At 50.2% G+C, this 22,854-nt stretch overlaps 1 protein-coding gene across 8 annotated transcripts in view; it reads left to right on the forward strand.

Annotated features, from left to right (window-relative positions):
* Window positions 1–236: 236 nt before the first annotated feature.
* WTIP (WT1 interacting protein) overlaps window positions 237–22,854 on the forward strand; it is a 28,086-nt gene continuing 5,468 nt past the window's right edge. For 2 of the 8 annotated variants that reach the window (XM_084905152.1, XM_084905153.1), the window contains exons 1-7: window positions 367–1,445; window positions 9,539–9,640; window positions 18,902–18,969; window positions 19,118–19,180; window positions 19,324–19,469; window positions 20,472–20,523; window positions 21,199–21,267. In XM_084905152.1, coding sequence (XP_084761278.1) covers window positions 782–1,445; window positions 9,539–9,640; window positions 18,902–18,969; window positions 19,118–19,180; window positions 19,324–19,469; window positions 20,472–20,523; window positions 21,199–21,267 — 1,164 coding nt within the window. In that variant the 5' untranslated portion in view covers window positions 367–781. Of the gene's footprint in view, window positions 1,446–9,538; window positions 9,641–18,901; window positions 18,970–19,117; window positions 19,181–19,323; window positions 19,470–20,471; window positions 20,524–21,198; window positions 21,268–22,095 lie in introns of all 8 variants that reach the window. The other 6 variants (XM_084905158.1, XM_084905159.1, XM_084905155.1 and 3 more) reach the window with 6 other exon arrangements.

Here is a 22,854-nt window from a genome sequence, read left to right on the forward strand (position 1 = left end):
TTCAGCCTAGCTTGGCCTCGAGAGCTTGAGCCCAAGGACCAGCACACGGACCAGTCCCCAACCAACCCTGGCTCCTGGCATTAGGTGGTTTCCCGCCGCCCCCCCCCTCCCCCCGGGCAGGTGGGGCTCAAACCAGTGAGCAACCACACGCCCCAGGGACAGGCGGGGGTCGTAGGGTCACGCGAGGTCCCGGTGGCGCGCGTGCCCCAGACGCGCAGAGTTCCTCAGGTCCTGGATCGGCTGCGGAGCTTCAGCCGAAGGCCAAGCGCCGGGAAGTGAGGCGTCGCTGGGAAGTGAGAAGGGGAGGACGAGGGAAACGTTTGTCAGCGGCCCCTAAGTCTCCTGCCGGACTGCGGGGCCGCCGCCAGCTCAGCCCGCGGCGTCCGCAGGCTCCACGGTCTCCGCCGCGCCGCCCCAGGGCCCGGCCGGCCTGCGCCCCTCCACGCTCCGGGCGCCGCCGCCGCCGCCACTCCCCCACATTCCAGCGGCCGCAGCGCCGTCTCCTTCCTCGCATTCCTGCCCCCACAAAGGAGTCCCTCCGCCCGGCGGGAGGAGGGGGCGCGCCCGGCGCCCGGAGCGCATTCCTCCGCCTCGCGCGCCGCGGAGCGGACCCCGGGCCGCGCGTGGCCGGCGGAGCGACGGGCCCCGCGCCTGCCCGCCCCGCCCCGCCCCGCGCGGGGGTCCCGGGCGGGCTCCGGTTCGGGCGGACGATGCGGCGGCGCGGCCGGAGCGGCGGCGGGAAGCCCGGGCGGAGGTGACGCCGAGGCCGGCGGGCCGGGCCATGCAGCGCTCCCGGGCGGCCGCGGACGAGGCGGCCGCGCTCCTGGCCGGGCTGGCCCTGCGGGAGCCGCAGCCGGGCGGCGACTCTCCGGGCCGGGGGCGGCGGGGGCCGCGGCCCGGGCCCGGGGACGAGGCGGCGCTGGCGCCGGGCCGCCGGGGGAAGGGCGGCGCCGGCGGCCCCGAGGCCGGGACGGACGGACTGAGCCGCGGGGAGCGCGGCCCGCGGCGCGCGGCCGGCCCCGAGCTGAGCGCGCAGCCGGCGGGCAGCCCGCGGCTCAGCCTGGCGGGCTCGGACGGCGGCGGCGGCAGCGCCCGCTCCAGCGGCATCAGCCTGGGCTACGACCAGCGCCACGGCAGCCCGCGCTCCGGCCGCTCGGACCCGCGCCCGGGCCCCGGGCCGCCGTCGGCGGGCAGCGCCCGCTCCAGCGTGTCCAGCCTCGGCTCCCGCGGCTCCGCCGGGGCTTACGCCGACTGGCCGCTGCCCGGCGCCGGCCCCGCCGCCGCCCGCTGCCCCGAGCCCGTCGGGCCGGCCCCCTTCGCTCTGCCTGCGCTCCCGCTGCCCGCGGGCCGGGAGGGCGGCCCCAGCGCGGCGGAGCGGCGGCTGGAGGCGCTGACCCGGGAGCTGGAGCGGGCGCTGGAGGCGCGCTCGGCGCGGGACTACTTCGGTGAGCGGCCGGGCTGTGCCGGCGGGAGAGGGAGCGCCGCCCGCGCCTCGCTCTCCCACCTGGAGGACGGGCTCAGGGGAGTGAATGGAAGCCTTTATCCTAACGGGGAGAAAAAGCCGTGTTAATAAGCAGAACGAGCCGTTTCCGATCATTTCTTCTTAACCCTGGGCACTGCCTCTGTCAGTCCCGCTCGGTGCTCTGTGACCCAGCCCGCCCGGCGCTCCTCGCCCCAGCGGTGCAGGTGTGGACAGTAGCGGGCGGTGGAGGGGCAGGTACCACGGGGGCCGCCTGGTCGGAGGCTCTGATGATGGTAGCTGCTGGAGGTAGCGTGTGGGAAGGAGGGGAGTCCACCTTGAGGAAGAGGGGACCAAGCCAGTCCTACTGGGCTGCCTCCTTCTGGGCTGCGCTCTGTACACGGGATGTTTCCAAAGAGAATCCTTGGCAGCTTTTGCAAAGCTCACCAGTTTCTGACAGTCTCTTGCGCAGTCTAACCCAGACCCTCTTAGGTCCCTGTCAGTCCTTTGGACAGTGCTTAGGACTTGAAGGCTGGAGGTTCTGAGCAGAGGCCTGGGAGAGGGCTTCCTTCCCTCCCTTACTGATAAGCAGGAAAGCTGAGGCTCCCAGCTTCAGGGGTTGCTGGCTGCTGGTTGTCCTGCCAGGGACTGAGGCTGCCCTGGGCTGTCATGCATTCATTGGGGATGCTCTGCACTGGGTCTGAGGGAGGAGGGACTATCTGTGATAGGTCAAATGGGGCATTTCAGGGAGAGGGAAGAATGTGGGCCAAAGGAGGCAAGGCGAGTAAGGATGTGGGTGGTTCCACTACCCTCCCCAGGGTGCAGCCCAGGAGGGCGGGCTCAGGTGGCCAGGGGAGCGTGTGGCCTGCCTTTGGAGGGAAAAGTGGAAGGTTTCAGGCTCATTGGGAGCAGTAGGTGAGAATTTCTGGCGTGGCTGTTGTGGCATGGCCTGGCATCAGGGAGCTGAGGTAGGAACCTGTTGTCTCTCCTGCCTGGCAGGTGCCAGGAGCAAAAGCAGGGGCTGCCTTCTAAAGAGAAAGGCTTTCCATTGCTCTGCTGCAGAGGGCTGTTCATCTTCCTGTCCCTGCCCACTGCAGAAACTGGCGGGGTGTTCTGTGGGCCTCGCAGCTGCGTACGAGTCTGTGTGTGAGGCTGAGGTGGCTGCACCCAGGCGGGTGATGTGAGCTGTGAAGGGCACAAGGCACAAGGCCATAGGGGATAGCGGGTCATCTTTCTTAACGGAGCCCCACTCAGGTCTGGCCCATGAAGCCACGTGGAAGGGGAAGGTGAGTGATGATATGAGGATAGTTCTTTGTGGGTTTTATTTTTCAAGAGAAGCCAGTATAGGTTGGAACATCGTTCTGTGGACTAACATATCTTGGGTTCAATTCCTGGTCAGGGCACATACCCAGTCGTGACACATTCAGGAGGCAATTGATCTATGTTTCTCTCTCTTGCTCCCTTCCTCTCTCTCTCAAATGTCAATTAAAAATATTCTCTGTTAAGGATGAAAAAAAAAAAGGGCAACTATTTGCTTCAACTGCTGAAATTTATCTGCTAATATTTGACATTTTAGAACTATAAAAGTGGCAATTTTATATTACTCAACCTTAGTAATACAAAGTTTTATACAAGGAAGTCTGCGGGGAGCTTAAGCTCAGGTGATGTCTGATAAACTCGTCTCAGGATGTGTTCTTCGTGCTGTGCCATTCCTTCCTCTCCGGGCCCTGGCACCACTGACCCCGGGCCCTCTGCCGTTCACGGATTTCTTTGGAACGGCCCCATCGCTCAATAAGTTCCATGGCCATTAGCCAGCCGACAGCCTCAAGCTTCTGGAGCCTCTCTCCCTCTTTTTAAAAAATGTTTTTATTTATTTTTAGAAAGAGAGGAAGGCAGAGAGATAGAAACATCGATGAGAGAGAAACATCAATATCCATCAGCTGCTTCCTGCATGGCCCCCACAACCTGGGCATGTGATCTGACCAGAATCGAACTGTTGACCTTTTGGTTCCTGGGTTGAGGCTCAACCACTGAACCTCGGAGGCCGGGAAAGTTAGATGACCTCTCTGCCTTCTCAGCCACGCCTCCCAGAGCCACACCCTGTTTTTGCTGCCCTCTGGTCTTCAGTTCTGACTGGCCAGCATGCCACTGGATCCTCTGACCCCTCTAATGGCTGTCTGTCCTCTGTCCGCCAGGGGATGGGGTGACGGTCTCCTGGCTGTCTGTCCTCTGTCCGCCAGGGGACGGGGTGACGGTCTCCTGGCTGTCTGTCCTCTGTCCGCCAGGGGACGGAGTGACGGTCTCTTGGCTGTCTGTCCGCCAGGGGACAGAGTGATGGTCTCCTGGCTGTCTGTCCTCTGTCCGCCAGGGGACGGAGTGACGGTCTCCTGGTCTTGGCGCCATCCATCTCCCTAAGCCTCGGTCAGTCCCTCTTTCATTCCCTCCGAAGCTTCCTGTCTCCTCCAGCCCTGCCTTTCCTACTTTCTGAGAAAATGGAGGCCAGCAGCTCGCTTCCCGAGTGGCTTCCTGCTCCTTTCCCCACAGACTCCTGAGGGCACATCCAGATCTGAGGACCAGTGTCCTTTCGTCTCCAACCCTGCCTTCAGCTCTCCTGTCCCCTCTGGCCCTTTCTTTTGGTTGTAAATACGGACAAGGTCTTTCATTAAAAACAAAAACCCCAAAGCTACATGGCCACAGGGTCCGGTGGGCCATTCGTCTCCTCACCTGAGTGTCTGGTTGGCATGTCTTTGCTTATCCGCCTCTGATGTCCCCGCTCTCGGTGACCCGCTGACTCCCCGGCCCGGTGGGTGTTCGCCAGGACCTCACTGCTGCATCCCACGGGGTGTCCGTCCCGTGGACGTGTTCTGCTCCCTGAATTTCTGAGGTCCCTCACGCTTTGGTTCTCCTCCTCCAGAATATTTCTATTAAAGCGATGCAGGCACATATTGAGGAAAACATCAAACAGAACCAAAAACCTAATGCTGCAAGGCCATAGCGGGTCCAGGGGCAGCTGACTTCTGTTTCTTCACATAGTCCAGCAGCTTAGAGGAGTGACAAGGTCAGACTTTCAAGTACATGGACAAGAGTGAAGGTGTGAGAGTGGGTCATTTTCATTTTAGAAAGAAGGTCTGGCTGCAAGTTTTGGGATGTGTTTTGGAGGCCAGGCTGGGACACCAGGAGGAGGCTGTTGAAATAACCATTGGCATGAGAACTGATGATGGTGAATCAGGCTAGTGGGAGTGAGGGTAGGAATGAAGTCAAGATTAGGGAACAGAGGAGCCCAAATTCAGAGTTGGTGGAGAGAGGGAGACATCCCTGGGTGCTCCCTGAAACCTGGCTATCCAACAGTGCCATTTCCTGAGCAGGAACCAGAGGCAGAAGCAGTTTTATTTTCATTATTTTTTAATCCTTAACCAAGGATATTTTTTCCATTGATTTCTAGGGAGAATGGAAGAGAGGGAGGAGGGTATGTGAGGGAGAGAGAAACATTAAAATGAGAGTTTCATTGCTTGGTTGCTTCCCACATGTGTCCCTACTGGGGCTGGAGAACCTGCAGCTGAAGTATGTGTCCTTGATTGGAATCGAACCCGTGACCCTTTGGTCCACAGGCCGACGCTCTATACACTGAGCCCAACCGACAGGGCAAGGGCAGTTTTGTGGGGACCCTGGACCTTTGTTCTGGACCTGAAGGGGTGTGGGGGCCATTGGGAGGTGGAGCAGGGACTGCGGAGAGAGCTCCTGGCTGGGGCAGAGCCCTCTGCAGAGGCGTGGAGAGGGGCTGGACTTCTCAGAGAGGCCTGCTTGGCTGCATTTTCAAAACATTTAAGTTAGTAATTAATTTCAGTGTGGAAAGATTTTACATACAGATCTATATGTCTGACTTTCCTTGAAAAATTAGAATCTTTAGCAGTGCTGGGCCTGCATTCCACCCGGTAACTGTTCACGGGTCCGAGGCATGGCTGCGACTGCTGGCGGCCCTGGCTCTCCTCCGTCACCTGGTCCCCACCAGCCACCCCTACAGTCCTGCGTGGCTTTGGGAGAGCAGTCATGGGTGACCCAAGACAGGACAGGAAGGGAGAGGAACCAGAAGGCAGGTGCAGGTCGTTCCTGGAAACCATGGGGAGAGGTCTCCTGGCAATATCTGAACAGGAAGTCACGGACTTGCACAGTTAGATGACTGAGTGTGGGCTAAGCGTGCTTGCTTTCTTTTTTTTTATGTTTTATTTTATTTTATTTTATTTTAAAATAAATTTTTATTGTTCATATTATTACAAATGTTCCTTTCCCCCCCCCCCTCCATTGCTCTCCTCCACCAGGTTCCCACCCCACCCTCTGCCCTTTCCCCACTCCCCATTGTCCTCATCCATAGGTGCACAGTTTATGTTCAGTCTCTTCCCACATCCCCCTCTCCCCTTTTCCCCAAGAATCGTCAGTTCACTCCCCTTCCATACCTCTGATTCTATTATATTCAACAGTTAATATTGTTCATCAGATTTTTTTTTTAAATATCCTTGGTTTTTAGATTCACTTGTTGATAGTTACGTATTTGTTGTTCATAATTTTTATCTTTATTTACTTTCTCTTCCGAAAGAGCCCCCTTCAGGAATTCCTATAATTCTGGTTTGGTGGTGATGAACTCCTTTAGCTTTTTTTTATTAGTGAAGCTCTTTATCTGACCTTCTATTCTGAGTGATAGCTTTGCTGGATAGATTATCTTTGGCTGTAGGTTCTTACTATTCATCACCTTGAATATTTCTTGCCATTCCCGTCTGGCCTGTATGGTTTCTGTTGAGAAATCAGCTGACAATCGTATAGGTGCTCCTTTATAGGTAACTACCTGCTTTGCTCTTGCTGCTTTTAATATTCTCTCTTTGTCTTTTGCTCTTGGAATTTTAATTATGATTTGTCTTGGTGTGGTCCTCTTTGGATTCCTCTTATTTGGAGTTCTGTGTGCTTCCTGGACTTGTAAGTCCAATTCTTTCACCAGGTGGGGGAAGTTTTCTGTCACTATTTCTTTCAGTATGTTTTCGATATCTTGCTCTCTCTCATCTTCTGGGACCCCCATGATTCTGATGTTGGATTGTTTGAAGTTGTCCCAGAGGTTTCTTACATTATCTTCAATTTTCTGGATTCTCTTGCCTTCTATCTTCTGCAGAGGAGTGTCCTCTGGCTCTTTATGTTCCAAATCTTTGACTTGATTCTTGCGATCTTCTATTCTGTTTTTAGGACTCTGTAGAATATTTTTTATTTCAGACAATGTATTCTTTATTTCTTGTTGATCCCTTATCATTTCTTGTTGATTCCTTATTAATTCTAGTTGATCCCTTTTCATATCCTCATAGGTCTTATTGATCTTTTCTAGGAAATTCTTGAAAAATCTTATAAGCGTAGATTTGAACTCTATATCCAGTTGCTTTTTGTCCTTCATTTCTTTCATTTGTGATCTATTTCGATGTCTTGGCATTTTCGCTGCTTCCCTGATGGGGCGGGGTTTCAGGGTGGAGCCTATAGCCTCGGCTTCCGTCAGCCCCGCCCTATACGGTTCCTGAGTCTCAGTAATCCCCAGGGTCCTTCAGTACTCACAGCAAGCACCTCTAAGAGAAAGGTGCCCTCGATTTTCGCCTGCTGCCAAACAGTCTAGGCTCTCCCCCAATGAGCCCGGAACTGGGGTTCAGTTCAGTTGGAAGTGGAGTTGGAGGTGGTGTTCAGAGCAGTCTGGAGCCCTTGTCTCCTTCCTGCCAGGGCAATTCCTCAGCACAGCTGACCGTCCCTTCTCTGCGTGCAATGTGCGTGCCTCCGGGACCTCCTTTCGCCGCTCCCCCGGGGTTCCGCCTTACGGCCCAGCTCCCTCTGCGTGAGCCTGGGTCCCCGGGGTCTGGCCTAGAACTGGAGTTCAGAGCAGTCGGAACTGGGGCCCAGCACAGTCGGAGCTTTTATCTCCTTCCCACTAGGGAACGCCAGCCAGGCACTCAGCCGCCCTTCCTCTCCGACTCTGTCCTCTCCGTGTGCGCCGCGTGTCTCCATACCTTAGGCTCTTACAGCTCCTCCGCGCTTCCTTCTGGTTTTCTCCTTGCTTCTCGTTGTAGAATTTCCAGTCAGTTGACTTTCCTGTAGTTCTGGGTAATGTCCATTTTATATTTTAGTTGTATTTTATTGAAATTGTTGTGTGCGGCTGCGGCTACGTGTTTACCTGTGCAGCCATCTTGGATTCTCTCCGTGCTTGCTTCCGTGACTGAGGAGAGGGGAAATGGGACGGCTGATGGGGAGGAGGGGGTTTTTAAGAAGGAAGAGGCTTGCTCATGGGTTAAGGTTAAACCTTTGCACTCCGCTGTCCCCTCTCAGGGGACATCGGAATTCTAGCATATCACTCGGATGTCCCCTCTCAGGGGACATTGCAGTTTATTAGTGATTACGGGGAATTGAGTTAATTCAACGCACGTTTCGCAAAGTAGCGTCGAGTAGCTGGTAGCCAATGTCCAGAATGGTTCGGAGTAGCTGGTAGCCAATGTCCAGAATGGTTCGGAGTAGCTGGTAGCCAGTGTCCAGAATGGTTCGGAGTGCAAAGGGTTAAAGAGAGAGGTCTGGTCGAAGGCAGGAGGGAGAGGGTGAGGGCAGCATGTCCTAGAGCAGCCAGAAGACTGGGTCCAGAGGGCGGTGGAGCCTGTCTTCAGGCCCTTTGGGGCCTGGGACACCCTCGGTAACTGAGAAGGGGACTTTTTATTTTATTTTAATATATCTTTATTGATTTCAGAGAGGAAGGGAGAGGGAGAGAGGGATAGAAATATCAATGATGAGAGAGAATCATCTATTGGCTGCCTCCTACCTGCCCCCTAAAACCCAGGCACATGAGTCCACAACCCAGGCACATGCCCTTGACCAGAATCAAACCCAGGACCTTTAGTCCGCAGGCTGATGCTCCATCCACTGAGTCAAACTGACTAGGGCAGAAAGGGACTTCAGATGTGTGGCTGGCCACCTATGGGCTTGTCAGAGAGTCCCTTAGGGCTGGTTATCCTGCCCTTTACCACCCCTCTCCTGACTGCTGGATGTCCGCCCTGTGCTGCCAGGGATGGTCTCTGATTCCACCCAGTACTCCCAGAAGCCTGCTCAGGTATCACCTCACCAGAGCCTTTTATTTTATTTTAATCTTCACCTGAGGATACCTGAGGATATTTTTCCATTGCTCTTTAGAGAGAGTGGACAGGAAGGAGGAAAGAGGAGACAAAGAGAAACATCAATGTGAGAGAGACACATTGATTGGTTGCCTCCCGCACACTCTCCAAGAGGGGCAGGGATCAAACCTCCAATCTCTTTATCGGGAATCGAACCTGTGACCCTTCAGTCTAAGGGCTGATGGTCTAACCACTGAGCAACTGACCAGGGCATCAGAGATTTTTCTGACTGCCCTCCTTAAAAATCACACACACAGACATATTTTTTCTTTTTTCTCAGACATATTTTTAATTAGTATATTTTTTCCTATAGCACTTGTTGCTTCCTCCTAAGATATTATTTGTGTGTTGTTGTCTGTCTTCCTCCACTGGAATACAGACTCCTTGAAGGTGAGGACTTAGTTGGTGCTTTGCAGAATCTCTGCATCTCAATGTGCAGGCACGTGGCAGGCATCACTGTTGCTGTGCGGACTGAACCAGAGAATGAATGAACTTTATGGTACAGATGAGGACAGCGTGGCTGGGGAGCGTCCGGGACTCTGCCCTGGTTGTGCCTGTGTGGTCTTCATTCTGTTTGGTCCATAGTCTGAAGAAAGGATTTTCCTTTAGTCCAAGAGCAGGTCACGGGGGAAGGGTCAGATGACTGTAGGAATGCAGAGGTCATAACGATTTTTGTGGCCAGGATGGCTCTGTGCCAGGTGCTCTGCTAAACAACAGCCACAGCAAACCCTAAGCAGTGGGCCCCTCGCTGCCCCGTGTGAGCCATTAGTCACTGTGATGGAGGTCGAGACGTCCACTTGCCCACGATCAGGCGGGTGGGCGGCACTAGGCCTGGGAATTGGATGCATGTTTATCCAACACACAGGCGTGGTGCTAACCACTGCTCTTTCTGCCTCTCCTCCCGTAGGCATTTGCATCAAGTGTGGGCTTGGTATCTACGGAGCAAGGCAAGCATGCCAGGCCATGGGGAGCCTGTATCACACCGACTGCTTCGTCTGTGACTCCTGTGGTGGGTAACCTCTTTCTGGCCCCTCTTGAACATCGGACTGCTTTGCACCTAAGTCCCAGGCAGATGGACCGCCAGCTCTGACCCAGGCTGAAGTGTGGAGGAGGCTAAGTTATGGCCCTTTTCTCCCTGGGCCTGGCCTGCCTGAGAGGCTCACAGCCCTGGGAAGATCTGCTGGGCCCCGGAGAGAGGTGTGGGGCCAGAGGGGAGCCGTTGGCTAGCCACAGGGAAAGGCTGCCCCTCTGCCCTGGGCTTCAGCCTTCATCCTCTGCAGGTACCGAAGTCTCCTGGCTCTTGGATACTATGCCTTCTGCCATTGTATGGGGCTAATATTTCTTTTCCATGCAATTGCTTTTAAAAAAAATATATTTTGTTGACTTTTTACAGAGAGGAAGAGAGAGGGATAGAGAGTTAGAAACATCGATGAGAGAGAAACATCGATCAGCTGCCTCCCGCACACGCCCAACTGGGAACGTGTCCGCAGCCAAGGTACATGCCCTTGACTGGAATCGAACCCGGGACCTTTCAGTCCGCAGGCCGACGCTCTACCCACTGAGCCAAACCGGTTTCAGCTGCAATTACTTTTTTATCTGAATTTTGCACACACTATGAACTATAAATGTAATTTAATCTAGACAAAGTTATAAAAGAGAAAAGTAACTATAACCCAACCAACATAATAAATCTGCACTCTTGATTTTCTACATCCTTTTAAGTTTTGCCCAGAAGTAGACCTCTTTTATTCATTTGCACGAAATATTTTAATATTTTATTAAAGTATAATATAGGCACGTGTTACATCAGATCATTCTGAGAAGCTGTTTTTACCATTGCAGAAAAACACTTATCTTTCCATTATTGTAGGAGTTCTTTGCATGTCCTGGATAAAAGATCTTTGTTGGGTATATTTGTTATAAATTCTTTTCCTAACCTATTCTTGCTTCATTACTTTCCAAATGAAGTAATGAAGCAAGTCTTCTGATGAAAAGCAATTCTTAATAAAATCTAATTATTCTTTGTTTATAGTTACTGCTTTTAATGCTCTTCCTGAGAAATCTTTGTAGTCTCATGTTGTAAACATCTGTTTTTATTTTGTAAGCATATTAAACATACCTATTCTGTATTCTGCATCTAATAGTCCCAGTATCTGATTCTTTTGAAGTCCTATTTCTACTGTTTACTGTTTCTCCTCGCTCTCAGTCATGAGACCTTGTTTTCACATGTGTTTTATAATTTTTGATTGTGGAATATGCCTGTGGGAATTTGCTGAGGTCTGTGTTGAAGTTGCATTTCCCTAGGGAACGTCTGAAACCTTTCTATTAAGGAAAAATTTTAAACTTAGATGGGGGAAATGTATTTTGCTCTTTTGTGAGTATTCTTACATACTCATGGGCTTTTTATTCATGCAATGTGTTGCAATACAGACATTTAAAAAAAAGATTTTTAAAATTGATTTTTAGAACCAGAGGAAGGGGGAGGGAGAGGGAAACATCTATTAGCTGCCTTCTGCAACCCCTTCCTGAGGATAGAGCCCCAAACCCAGGCATGTGTCCTGACCAGAAATTGAACTGGCAACCTCTCACTGCAAGGTGATGCCAGCCAACTGAGCCACACTGGCCAGGGCCAGCCATTATTCTTTGTGATGCACTGGGCCAGACTAGCTCCTTTCCAGTTGGCCCCTGTGCCCTTCGACATATCCCATCATTCTTGCAGCACTCCTACTCAAGCACAGAGGCCCTAGGTTTATCTTTGTTTTTAATTGAGAACGATTTACATACAGCACAGCAAACAGATCTTAAGTATGATATCAGACAGATTAAAAAAAAATGATTTTAGAGAGGGGGAGTTGGGCAGGCTCAGTTGTTTGGGTGTGTCCCATGAACCAAGCAGTCTCTGGTTCAATTTCCTGTAAGGGCACATACCCAGACTTTGGGCTTGATTCCCAGTAGTGGGCAGAAAAGGAAACATCAAGGTGAGAGAAACATCAATTGGTTAACTCCTGCACGTACCTGACCAGGGATTGAACCTGCCATCCCTTGGTGTAAGGGACGATGCTTCAGAGCTATAGTAAAAAGATTTTGGATGAGTGTATGTATTTATGTAACTGACAACCCTAACAAAGATATAGAACATAAACATCCCAGAAACTTCTGTCTTGCATTTTTTGTAGTTTCCCCGTATGCTTTCCCATCACATCCACCTAACCAGTGTTCTGATTGCTGCTGCCATAGATTACCGCGTTTCCCCGAAAATAAGACATCCTCCGAAAATAAGACCTACTTACAGGTTTCCTTCTGAGTGAAATATAAGGCATCCCCCCGAAAATAAGGCCCCCCCCTAGGCTAAATATGAGAGATTTGGTCCACTGATTCTGAAAGAAATGGAGTCACAAGAAATTCACCAGGAAATTCAGGAATTGGATTGTTATGATGATGTTCCAGAAGATGATGACATGATTGTCACTGAATAAATTAGTAAATTCTTGATACTGTAGGATTCACAGTTTGTCTGGTTTGTGTTGACAACTACCATATTACCGTACCGTATACAGGTAATAAATTTCCTTTATTTTCATTTAACAATAAATGTGTACCATATTCTTCTTCATGGAAAAATAAGACATCCCCTGAAAATAAGACCTAGTGCATCTTTGGGAGCAAAAATTAATATAAAACACTGTCTTATTTTGGGGGAAACGGTAGTTTCATCTTTTAAATGCAGTAATGTAGTATGTACTATTTTTGTGATTGATTTTTTTATAAGCATGTCTTTTTTTTTTTGTCCATGTTACACATAGACTAAAGGAATTGTAACTCACTTCTTTTTATTGCTGAGTAGGAGTCTATTGTAGGAATATACTACAATTTATCCATTTAAGTGTGGGTAGATACTAGATTGTGCTGTGAACATTCTTGTACAGGTCATTTGTGGACAAATGTTTTCATTCTCTTGGTTAAATTCCAAGAACTGGAATTTCTGGGTCATAGGCTAAGTGTATGTTTAACTTCATAAGAAACTGCCGAACTGCTTTCTAAAGCACTTGTACCATTTTATACTCCCACTGGAATATAAGCGAGTTGGGTTCTACATATCTGCCCACAATTGGTATTTTAGTCTTTTTAATTTAAGCCATTTAAAAAATATATTTTTATTGATTTCAGAGAGAGAGAGAGAGAGATAGAGAGAGAGAGAGAGAGAGAGAGAGAGAGAAAGAGAAACATCAATGATGAGAGAGAATGCATACCCCCTACTGGGGATCAAGCCCACAACCTGGGCATATGCCCTGACCGGAAATGGAACCATGACCTCCTGGTTCATAGGTTGATGCTCTGCCAGTGAACCACACTGGTGGGCTAATTTAAGCCAGGCTAGTAGGTGTGCAGAGGTATCTCTTTGTGCTTTTAATTTGCATTTCACAGAGGACTAATGAGGTTGAATATCTTCTTGTCTGCTGTTTGACCATTTATATCATCTTTGGTGAAGTCTGTTCACGTCTTTTGTTCCATTTTTAAATTTAGAGTTATTTGTCTTTATTATTTAGTTGTAGGAAAATATATATTTTCTAAGTACAAATTCTTTTCATATGTATGTTTTTTTTAAAAAATATATATATTATTGTTTTTTTACAGAGAGGAAGGGAGAGGTATAGAGAGCTAGAAACATCGATGAGAGAGAAACATCAATCAGCTGCCTCCTGCATCCCCCCCACTGGGCATGTGCCCGCAACCAAGGTACATGCCCTTGACCGGAAAAGAACCTGGGACCCTTGAGTCCGCAGGCCGACGTTCTATCTACTGAGCCAAACCGGTTAGGGCTCACATGTATGTTTTGTTAATATTTTTTCCTAGTGTGATTTTAAAAACATTTTAATGACATATTTTTTAATGAATTTCATACTTTGATGAAATCCAATGTGTCAGTTTTTTGTTTGTTTTATAGTTACTATTTTTTGGTGACTTGTTTTTTTTTTTGTCTTCCTTTGAGTCATAAAGATAGTCTTCATTATTTTCTTCTGGAAGCTTTAGGTTTCCCATTTTTATGTTTAGATTGATGACTCACTTCATACTAATTTTTGTGTATGTTGTGAAGTATGAAATTGAATTTTGTTCTTTCTCCACATGGATATTCAGTTGTTACAGTACTATGTGCTGAAAAAGACTTTGTTTTCCCACTTGTGTGTTTGTTGAAATATTTCTGGGTCTATTTTTGGACTTTGTTCTGTTCCACCAATTTTTTTGTCTCCTCATCCCAATATTATTACACTGTCTTTGATTACTGTAAGTCTTAATATTGGACGTATTATAAGTCTTCCTGCTTTGTCAGTCTTTTTTTCAAGATTATTTTGACTAGCCGAAACCGGTTTGGCTCAGTGGATAGAGCGTAGGCCTGCGGACTGAAAAGTCCCAGGTTCAGTTCTGGTCAAGGGCATGTACTTTGGTTGCGGGCACATCTCCAGTAGGGGGTGTGCAAGAGGCAGCTGATAGATATTTCTAACTCTCTATCCCTCTCTCTTACTCTCTGTAAAAATCAATAAAAAATATATATTAAAAAGATTATATTTTAAAAAAAGATTATTTTGGCTATTCTATGTTCTTTTTAATATATTTTTATTGATTTTTTTACAGAGAGGATGGGAGAGAGCTAGAGAGCTAGAAACGTCGATGAGAGAGAAACATCGACCAGCTGCCTCTTGCACACCCCCTACTGGGGATGTGCCCGCAACCAATGTACATATCCCTGACCGGAATCGAACCTGGGACCTTTCAGTCCACAGACCGACGCTCTACCACTGAGCCAAACTGGTTTCGACTTTTTTTTCTTATATAAATTTCAAAATTGGCATGTCAGTTTCCACACACACACAAATGAGTGCTGGCATTTTGTTTGGGCAAAATAGAGAAAAAAAAGGCTCATATCCATTTTCAGTTAAACTATTTCAAATCCCAAGTTGTGTAATAATTCATTTTTTCTATATTTTATCAAACTAGTGTTTATTTTTTGTATAAATTCTAAGCTTTTGTTTCTTGAGGTTTTGTCTTAAAATGTATTTTATTGGTTTTAAGTAAATTTTAGCTATTCTTAAAAGAAAAGCATTTGAATGTATAGATCAATTTGGGGAGAACTGAAAGCAGCATCTGAAGCCATGAAGATGGTTGTCAGGGGCTGTTCAGGGTCTGAGAGAGATCTTTTCCTCCTTGCAAGCTGACCAGTCAGCCTGCCCCATCTCACGGATGCTGAGCGAAGACATGAGCCGCCTGGGCAGACTCTCAGCACCGCAAGCTGCACGCATGTCACTAAGGTTCACATCATGTTTGCCCTCCTGAGTCCCACGGGGGTCACGTGGGCGGCCTTGATGGACGCTGCACATGCCGTGGTCTGAGTCAGGGCTGAGGAGCACCGAGCTCAGGGAACCCCGGTATTTTATAATGGGCTGCCAGCAAAGCTCTCTGACCCTCGTCCTGGAGGAACGCATTTTTATTACTCTGGACAGTGAACAAGCCTGCCCCGAGCTTCTAAACAGTTTGCTCCACAGATGTCCTTGGAAAGATAATCCATGCCCTGGCTGATGTTGCTAAGTGATTAGAGCAGTGGCCCTCACACCGAACGGTCTCGGGTTCCATTCCTGGTCAAGGGCACGTACCTGGGTTGCAGGTTTGATCCCTGGCCCTGGTCGGGGTATGTTCAGGAGGCAACCAATTGATTTGCCTCCCTCCTTCCTTTCCTCCCTTCGTCTCTTCTTCCCTTCCACACTCTCTGTTATTTATTTATTTATTTAAAATACAGGTCATTTGCTTTGTATATTTTTGTGTCATTTGAAAAATTTTTTAAATTGATTGCAGAGAGGAAGGGAGAGATAAAACATCAATGATGAGCCGAAACTGGATTGGCTCAGTGGATAGAGAGTAGACCTGTGGACTGAAGGGTCTCAGGTTTGATTCTGGTCAAGGGTAAGTACCTTGGTTGCAGGCACATTCCCATTGTGGAGTGTGCAGGAGGCAGCTGATTGATGTTTCTCTCTCATCAATGTTTCTATGTCTCTGTCCCTCTCCCTTCCGCTCTGTAAAAAATCAATAAAATATATTTTAAAAAATAATAAAACATCAATGATGAGAGAGAATCATTGATTGCTGTCTCCTGCACACTCCCTATTGGGGATTGAACCCAGGACCTTTCAGTCCACAGGCCTACACTCTGTTCACTGAGCCAAACCAGTTAGGGCCCTTCCACGCTCTCTGAAAATCAGGGGGAAAAATATCCTCAGGTGAGGATTAACAGAAAACAAAAAGAGGAAGGAAAGATAATCCGGAATGAAACCTGAAGCTCTGTGTGTAAGATGTGCAGAATGCGAGCGACCCAGCGAGCTCTGCCTTCCAGCAGTGGCATGCCTCTCTGTTCATGTGGGTCTTCTACAATTTCTCTCAGCAGAGTTCAGTTTTCAGAGTAAGTTCAGGCATGCCTTTCATTAAATTTATCCCTTAGTATTTATGGATTTTTTGGATACTATTATAAGTGTAACTTTAAAAATTATGTTCATTTCCAATCATTTGTTGCTAGACTATAAAAATTTATTTGGTTTTCACATGCTGACTATCTATCTTACAGTCTTGATAAACTCACATGTTAGTTCTAGGGATTTTTTTTTTTTTTTTTTAGATTTCTTATGAATTTCTACATAACATAATGTCTGTGTTTAAAAAGTCCTTTTCTTCCCAATTTTTACGTTTATTTCCATATCTTACTGCCCTGTGGAGTAGGGCTAGTGCATTTACTATATCACTTTGTGGGGGTTCTTTTCCAAGACTTACAAAGGGTTCAGCATTCTGGAGAAACGGGCTTCGAGTAGATGATCAAAGAGTCCGGAGACAAAAGATAATTAAAAAAACAAAACAAACAAAAAAAAAAATATATATATATATATATATATATATATATATATTTTTTTACAGAGAGGATGGGAGAGCGATAGAGAGTTAGAAACATCGATGAGAGAGAAACATCAATCAGCTGCCTCCTGCACATCCCGAAATGGGAATGTGCCCACAACCAAGGTACATGCTCCTGACTGGAATCGAACCCGGGACCCTTCAGTCTATAGGCCGACACTCTATCCAGTGAGCCAAACCAGTTTCGGCAACGAAAGATAATTTTTAAAGGCATTGGGGGTCAGAGGATCTTCAGCTAAAGGAGCTAAAGACTCCTTTCCTGTCTAAGGACCCATGCTTTTATTAAACACAATTTGTCCCAAGGCAAGGTGGAGATATACACGTCAATGGGTAAGGTTTCAAAGGGTATACAGAAGCATTACCAGTTTGGGGAATAGCCTACAGCTGTTCAGGTGTTTGGCCTACAGGAGGTAATAAAATGCCTGAGCTGTCTGGCAGCAGACAATCCTATTCAGGTTTGGGGGAAGTGCCATTTACAACAAGTAAACTGCATATGTGGTCACCCTTGTTGAGCCGCCCAAGCTTCACCAACCTTTTTAAAAAAATATATTTTATTAATTTTTTTTACAGAGAGGAAGGGAGAGGGAGAGAGAGTCAAACATCCATGAGAGAGAAACATTGATCAGCTGCCTCTTGCACATCCCCTACTGGGGATGTGCCCACAACCAAGATACATGCCCTTGACCGGAATTGAACCTGGGACCCTTGAGTCCGCAGGCCGACGCTCTATCCACTGAGCCACACTGGTTTGGGCTTCACCAACCTTTTGATGAAACTCTTGTATTTATTACATGCTGGAATTGGTTCCCTCATCACCTCATGTCTGCCGTCAGCTGTGCGCTTTTGCAGTGCGTCCTGGTGGAGGAGTGCCCTCTTGTCCTCAGTGAGGCCTGCGGCTCACTCACATCTCTAATGGCTGCTGAAGTGTGGTGTCCTCCCCCACCCCCAAAAAATAAAACTTGGTGCCCTAAAAAATATTACTACAGGAAAAGATGCTCAGCAGCACTAATCATCAGGGAAATGCCAGTCGAAACCACAACGAGCTCTCACCTCACACCTGTCAGAAAGGCGGTCACCAATAAATCAACAAACAAACAAGTGTTGGGAAGGATGTGGAGAAAAAGGAGTCCTTGTGCACTGCTGGGATTCTAAATTGGTGCAGCCCCTGGGGAAAACAGTAAAACATTAAAATGACCATATGACCTAGCAATTTCACTTGGGGATTTTTATCCAAAGAAATCCAAAAACACGAATTTGAAAAGATAAATGCATCCCTGTGTTTGTTACAACATTATTTACAGCCAAGAAGCACCCAAAGTGCCCATCAGTAGATGAGTGGATAAAAAAGTGTGGTACACATAATATACTAGAGGCCCAGTGCACAAAATTTGTGCATGGGAGGAGGGTCCCTCTCAGCCCAGCCTGCACCCTCTCCAATCTGGGACCCTTCGGGGGATGTCTGACTACAGGTTGACTGGCAGTGGAACATCCCTCTCTCAATCCTGGATCGCTGGCTCCTAATCGCTCACCTGCCTGCCTACCTGGTTGCCCCTAACTGCCCCCCCCCCCCCCCCCCCCCCCGCTGGCCTGGTTGCCCCACGCAGCCTGCTTGTTAAGTCATTTGGTTGTCTCTCACTAACCCCTTGCTGGCCTGGTCATAGGCAGCCATCTTGTGAGGGTGTGAGGGTCAATTTGCATATCACTGCTTTACTATATAGGATAATGATATATTAATCAAAAAGAATGAAGTATTACCATTTGCAACATGAGTGGATCTAGAGGGTATTATGCCAAGTGAAATCAGTTTGACAGAGAAAGACAAATACCTTATAATTCACTTAAAATATTTAAAATAAAGCAACAAACAAAACAAACAGTCATAGACTCAGAGAATAGACTGATAGTTGCCAGTTGGAAGGGAGTTTGGGGGGCTGGGTAAAAGGTGAAATAAGAAGTGATACTGGTGGTTACAGAAGAATCACAAGGAAGTAAAGCACAGCATATGGAACATAGCCAGTGATACTGTAAACACTGTGTGGTGTCAGGGAATTAGACTTACTGGGGTGATCACTTTGTAAGTAATGCAAATGTCTAATCACCGTGCTGTACGCCTGAAGCTAATATAATGCATGTCAACTGTAATTGAAAAATACACAAATTAATTCGTATAATGATGATAACATCACATTAAAGGGAAAACTTAAAATTTGTCTGTAATCCGCTCCTGGTCTGTTGGAGGGGGGTCCTGAGAAATGGCAGCAGGGACCCCTCCCTGGTTTCCAGCGGCCCAGGGACCCTTTCTCGACCCTCGTCCTTGCAGGCAGACGGCTTCGCGGGAAGGCGTTCTACAACGTTGGCGAGAGAGTGTACTGCCAGGAGGACTTCCTGGTGAGTCAGGCTGACACTGGCTGGTCCCTGGGTGGAGCAGGGCAGGGACCTCCTGGTTCCCGTGGAGACCTGAGGCCAGGAGGCAGGTGCTGGCTGGGCAGCGGGCCCCTTTGTCACGTAACCACCTGGATCCTGTGTCCCTTGCTAGTACTCCGGGTTCCAGCAAACGGCTGACAAGTGTAGCGTGTGTGGACACCTCATCATGGAGATGGTGAGAACCTCCCCGCCTCCTGGAGCCCCTCTGGCGTGGGCAGACTTAGGAGCCCGCCCTTTTCACCTGCTGCAGACCCGCCAGGGGCTCAGAGCCAGGCCAGTCCGGGGCGGTGCTGAGCTCCGCCTGCACTGACCCTGCAGTGCCTCCCACCCCAGATCCTCCAGGCCCTCGGGAAGTCCTATCACCCCGGCTGCTTCCGGTGCTCCGTGTGCAACGAGTGCCTGGACGGAGTGCCCTTCACCGTGGACGCGGAGAGCAACATCTACTGTGTCCGAGACTATCACACGTGAGTGGCCGGCGTGACTCCCGCTGTGTCTTCTGCTTCCCCTGGAAACGTTTTCCGGGCCCGCCCGTCTGTGGTCTCCATTCTTTTTTGTTGTTTGTTTTGTTAATCTACACCTGAGGATATTTTTCGGTTCATTTTTTTAAAAGAGAATGGAAGGGACGGGGAGGAAGGGGAGTGGGGGGTGGGGAGAGCGAGGGTTACCTCTCGCACATGCCCCTACCAGGGCTGAGGATCGAGCCTGTAGCCGAGGTACCTGCCCTTGACCAGAATCGAACCTGTGACCCATCAGTCTTGAGGGTCGATGCTCTAACCACTGACCAACCGAGCTAGGGCTCATTCTCCCTTCCTGACCTTTTCACTTCCAGCCTCTCCTTGTGTGCCCAGTGGTTGGGTCAGACTGCAGATCTCTTGATGGTTCAGCCACCAGCCACGTCTTTTCTCTCCCCATCTTTCCCTGCATGCTCCCCTTCTCGTAGTGCTGAGGACTCTCCTTGCGGCCATACCTCGCTTCTATCCGTCTGTCCCAGGCCAGGCATCCTTATCTGGGGTGGGGCTAGGGATCTCCACACGTTCTTTTTCCTTCCTGTCCGGTACTCACGCGAGCAGCCATCCATTCTCCCCTGCTGGGACTCCAGGCTCAGCCCTCGGAGCTCTGGTCCCGTGTTGCTGCCATGCCTGGGGCTGGTACCTGGCGTAGGTCCTGTTACTCAGTGTGGAGCCAGCTTTGCAGGCATCTCAGCTAGAGGGCGGTCCATACCTGGACATTCGGGGGCAGGGACCTTGCAGGAAGCATGAGGGAGGGAGAGTGCTCAGTGGACCCTGAAGCCATCCTGGAGGAGGGGATGGGAAGGAGGGGCATTGGAGAGTCAGATAAAGGGCCAGTGCCAAGAAGGCATGGCAGAAGCTGTGGGCAAGGTCATGGGGCTGTTGTGGGCAGGCCTGCCCTGTGCCCGTGGCCTGTGGCCACTTAGTGGGTCACTTCTGGTTTCCTTTATTTTCCAGGGCTTTTGCACCAAAATGTGCCTCCTGTGCTCGTCCTATTCTCCCTGCACAGGTAAGAACCGCTCACCAGGAGATGATCAGGTGGCTGGCCCAGCGGGGGCCAGGCCCCGCCTGCGTCAGCCCCAGCTCTTGGGCCCCTGTGGGAGGGGTGAGCAAATGCTCCTGCCGTGTCCCTCGGGGCTGAGGGGTGGGTCTGTGCCCCTGGTGCGGAGCGTGGTGTGCCAGCGCGAGTTAGAGGGAAGTGGTGGTCCCTGCTGCTCGCCGTGCTCGGCTGCACTGCCCATCGGTGGAAGGAAGGACTGCTCCCTGGGTCCCTCACTCTGCAGGTGGAGGTGTGGGGGAGAGGAGGTGAGGTGGGCAGTCTGTGCAGGAGACCCCTTGGTGGTGCAGCTCTCGCGGGCATGGGCCTCCCACATGTGCTGCTTCTGTCCCACGCTGGGGAAGCAGGACTGGCAGTGGTCTCCTAACTCCAAAGAACTGAAGAGAATATGTACCTGCACGTTTACACCCACGTGATGGCTCGCGTGGACACGTGTGCATGCTTTTGGCACATGCACATCCATTCATGTGCGTCTAGTGATGCCCATGCCGTCCCTGAGTCAGTGTCACACAGGCACGAATGCACATCTACCGTGACACAGCACACGGGGTAGGTAGCTGCCCCCATGCACAATTCACCTCAAACCCCAGCTTGCTTATTGTGTGTGAACCCCATCTCTTCCTCCAGGGCTGTGAGACAACCATCCGGGTGGTGTCCATGGACAGAGACTACCATGTGGAGTGCTATCACTGTGAGGTGAGCCTGTCCTCCCGGAGGGCTGGAGACTGGGCAGTTCCCCTTCTCTCTAGGTGTTCTGTGAGCCCACCCCCTCTGTTATGGTTTCTCACCCATTCTCCCTGTCTTCCCCCACCCCCACCCCCAGTGAGCCCTGTCCACAGACATGTTCTTTCTCAGCCTGTTTCCTATTCAGTCAAATATTTCCTAACAGTTTAACGTGTGTGGGGTGTTGTGGATGACATAGGTTATAGTCCCTACTCCCATGGGGAGGCAGGGACTCGGGCAGTATCTACAGGTCATCGTTGCCAACAAGGGAGTTTTTGTAGCACGTAGGGGGTCCTGGGAAATGGGGGAAGACTCCTGGAGGGTTTGAAAGGTGAATAAGAGCCAAGGAGGCAGTGAGGAGGCATTTTCAGGTAATCGAAGCAGAACGTGCTTAGGTGTGAAGGTGGGTGTGTTGTTTGTATCACTAGAGAGGTTGGCAGGAGCTGGGGACAGAAGGCCACATGAGCTAAGGAGTGTGGACTCACCTGGGCAGTGGAGAATGATCAGAACGGGTGACAGGATGGCATGTGGGTTTTAGAAAGCGCACTCAGCACCCTGCAGAGAATGTAGGGAGGAAAGGGACGGGGCTGGGCTTCTCTGAAGAGGCTGCTGGAGTTAGGGCTGTGGTCCTGGGCTCAGGGAAGGAAATTGAGCTGAGGGATGGTTAGGCAGTAGAAAGGACTGGGTTTGGTCAGTGATTGGATGTGGGACTTTGGGGGCTGGGAGGTGTCCATTAGAACCGTGGGAGGAGTGAGGGTGAAAGGAGTGGGGGGGTAAGTAAGATGCCCTCATTTTTGGCAGCTGGAGACACCTGGATAGAGATGTCCAGGCGGCAGGTAGATGTGCTGGAGCTCAAAGGCTCTGATCACAGGTACAGGAACCTGGGAGTCATGGCGTATACAGCCCTTCCCTCTCCGATGCTCTGCCCTGTGGTTACCAGACACCTCGGCTTCTGCTCCTCAGCCAAGGGGACTAGTGGGCTCTGGGCGGCCTGGAGGGTAGGGCCCCCTTCTCTCGGAGATCACCGGCTTGCCTTGCCTGTGGCCTAGGGTCTGAGAATCCATTTTGCATGTATTTTGCCTGGCTTTGCATTATTAAAAGCAGGATGGGGAGTCCAGTCCTTGTTCCTGTCAGGGCCTGAAGCAGCAGCCCCATCCTGAGCCTGCAGACGGCTGGGAAGCCAGGGGAGGAACGGGGGCCTCCAGGAAGGAGCCAGGGCTCGTGAGCAGCCATGTTTGGGAGATGCTTGGAGGCAAAGCAGCCACATGGGGAGGCCACAAGTGAGGGAGTGAGGAGGTAGGAGGAGACCTGGGGGAGCAGTTGGGTTTCAGAGCCCTGGGAAGAGCAGGAGGGAGAGTGTGAGGGAGAAATCTTCAGTCATCAAAGGTCCATGGGAACCACTTGTCCTGGTGGGGCAAGTGGCCCAGCGGGAACAGGAGTCCCGAGCGGGGAACGGGAGGAGGATCATGGTCAGAAGGGGGCCATGGATCCCCCTCAGCAGTGACGGATCCTGCTCTGCGGTCCTGGGAGGGCGGCGTTCCCTGGGGATCGCTAAGCACA

This window comes from Pipistrellus hanaki (assembly GCF_964339955.1).
Source record: "Pipistrellus hanaki genome assembly, chromosome: 15".
Classification (NCBI taxonomy): Eukaryota; Metazoa; Chordata; class Mammalia; order Chiroptera; family Vespertilionidae; genus Pipistrellus; species Pipistrellus hanaki.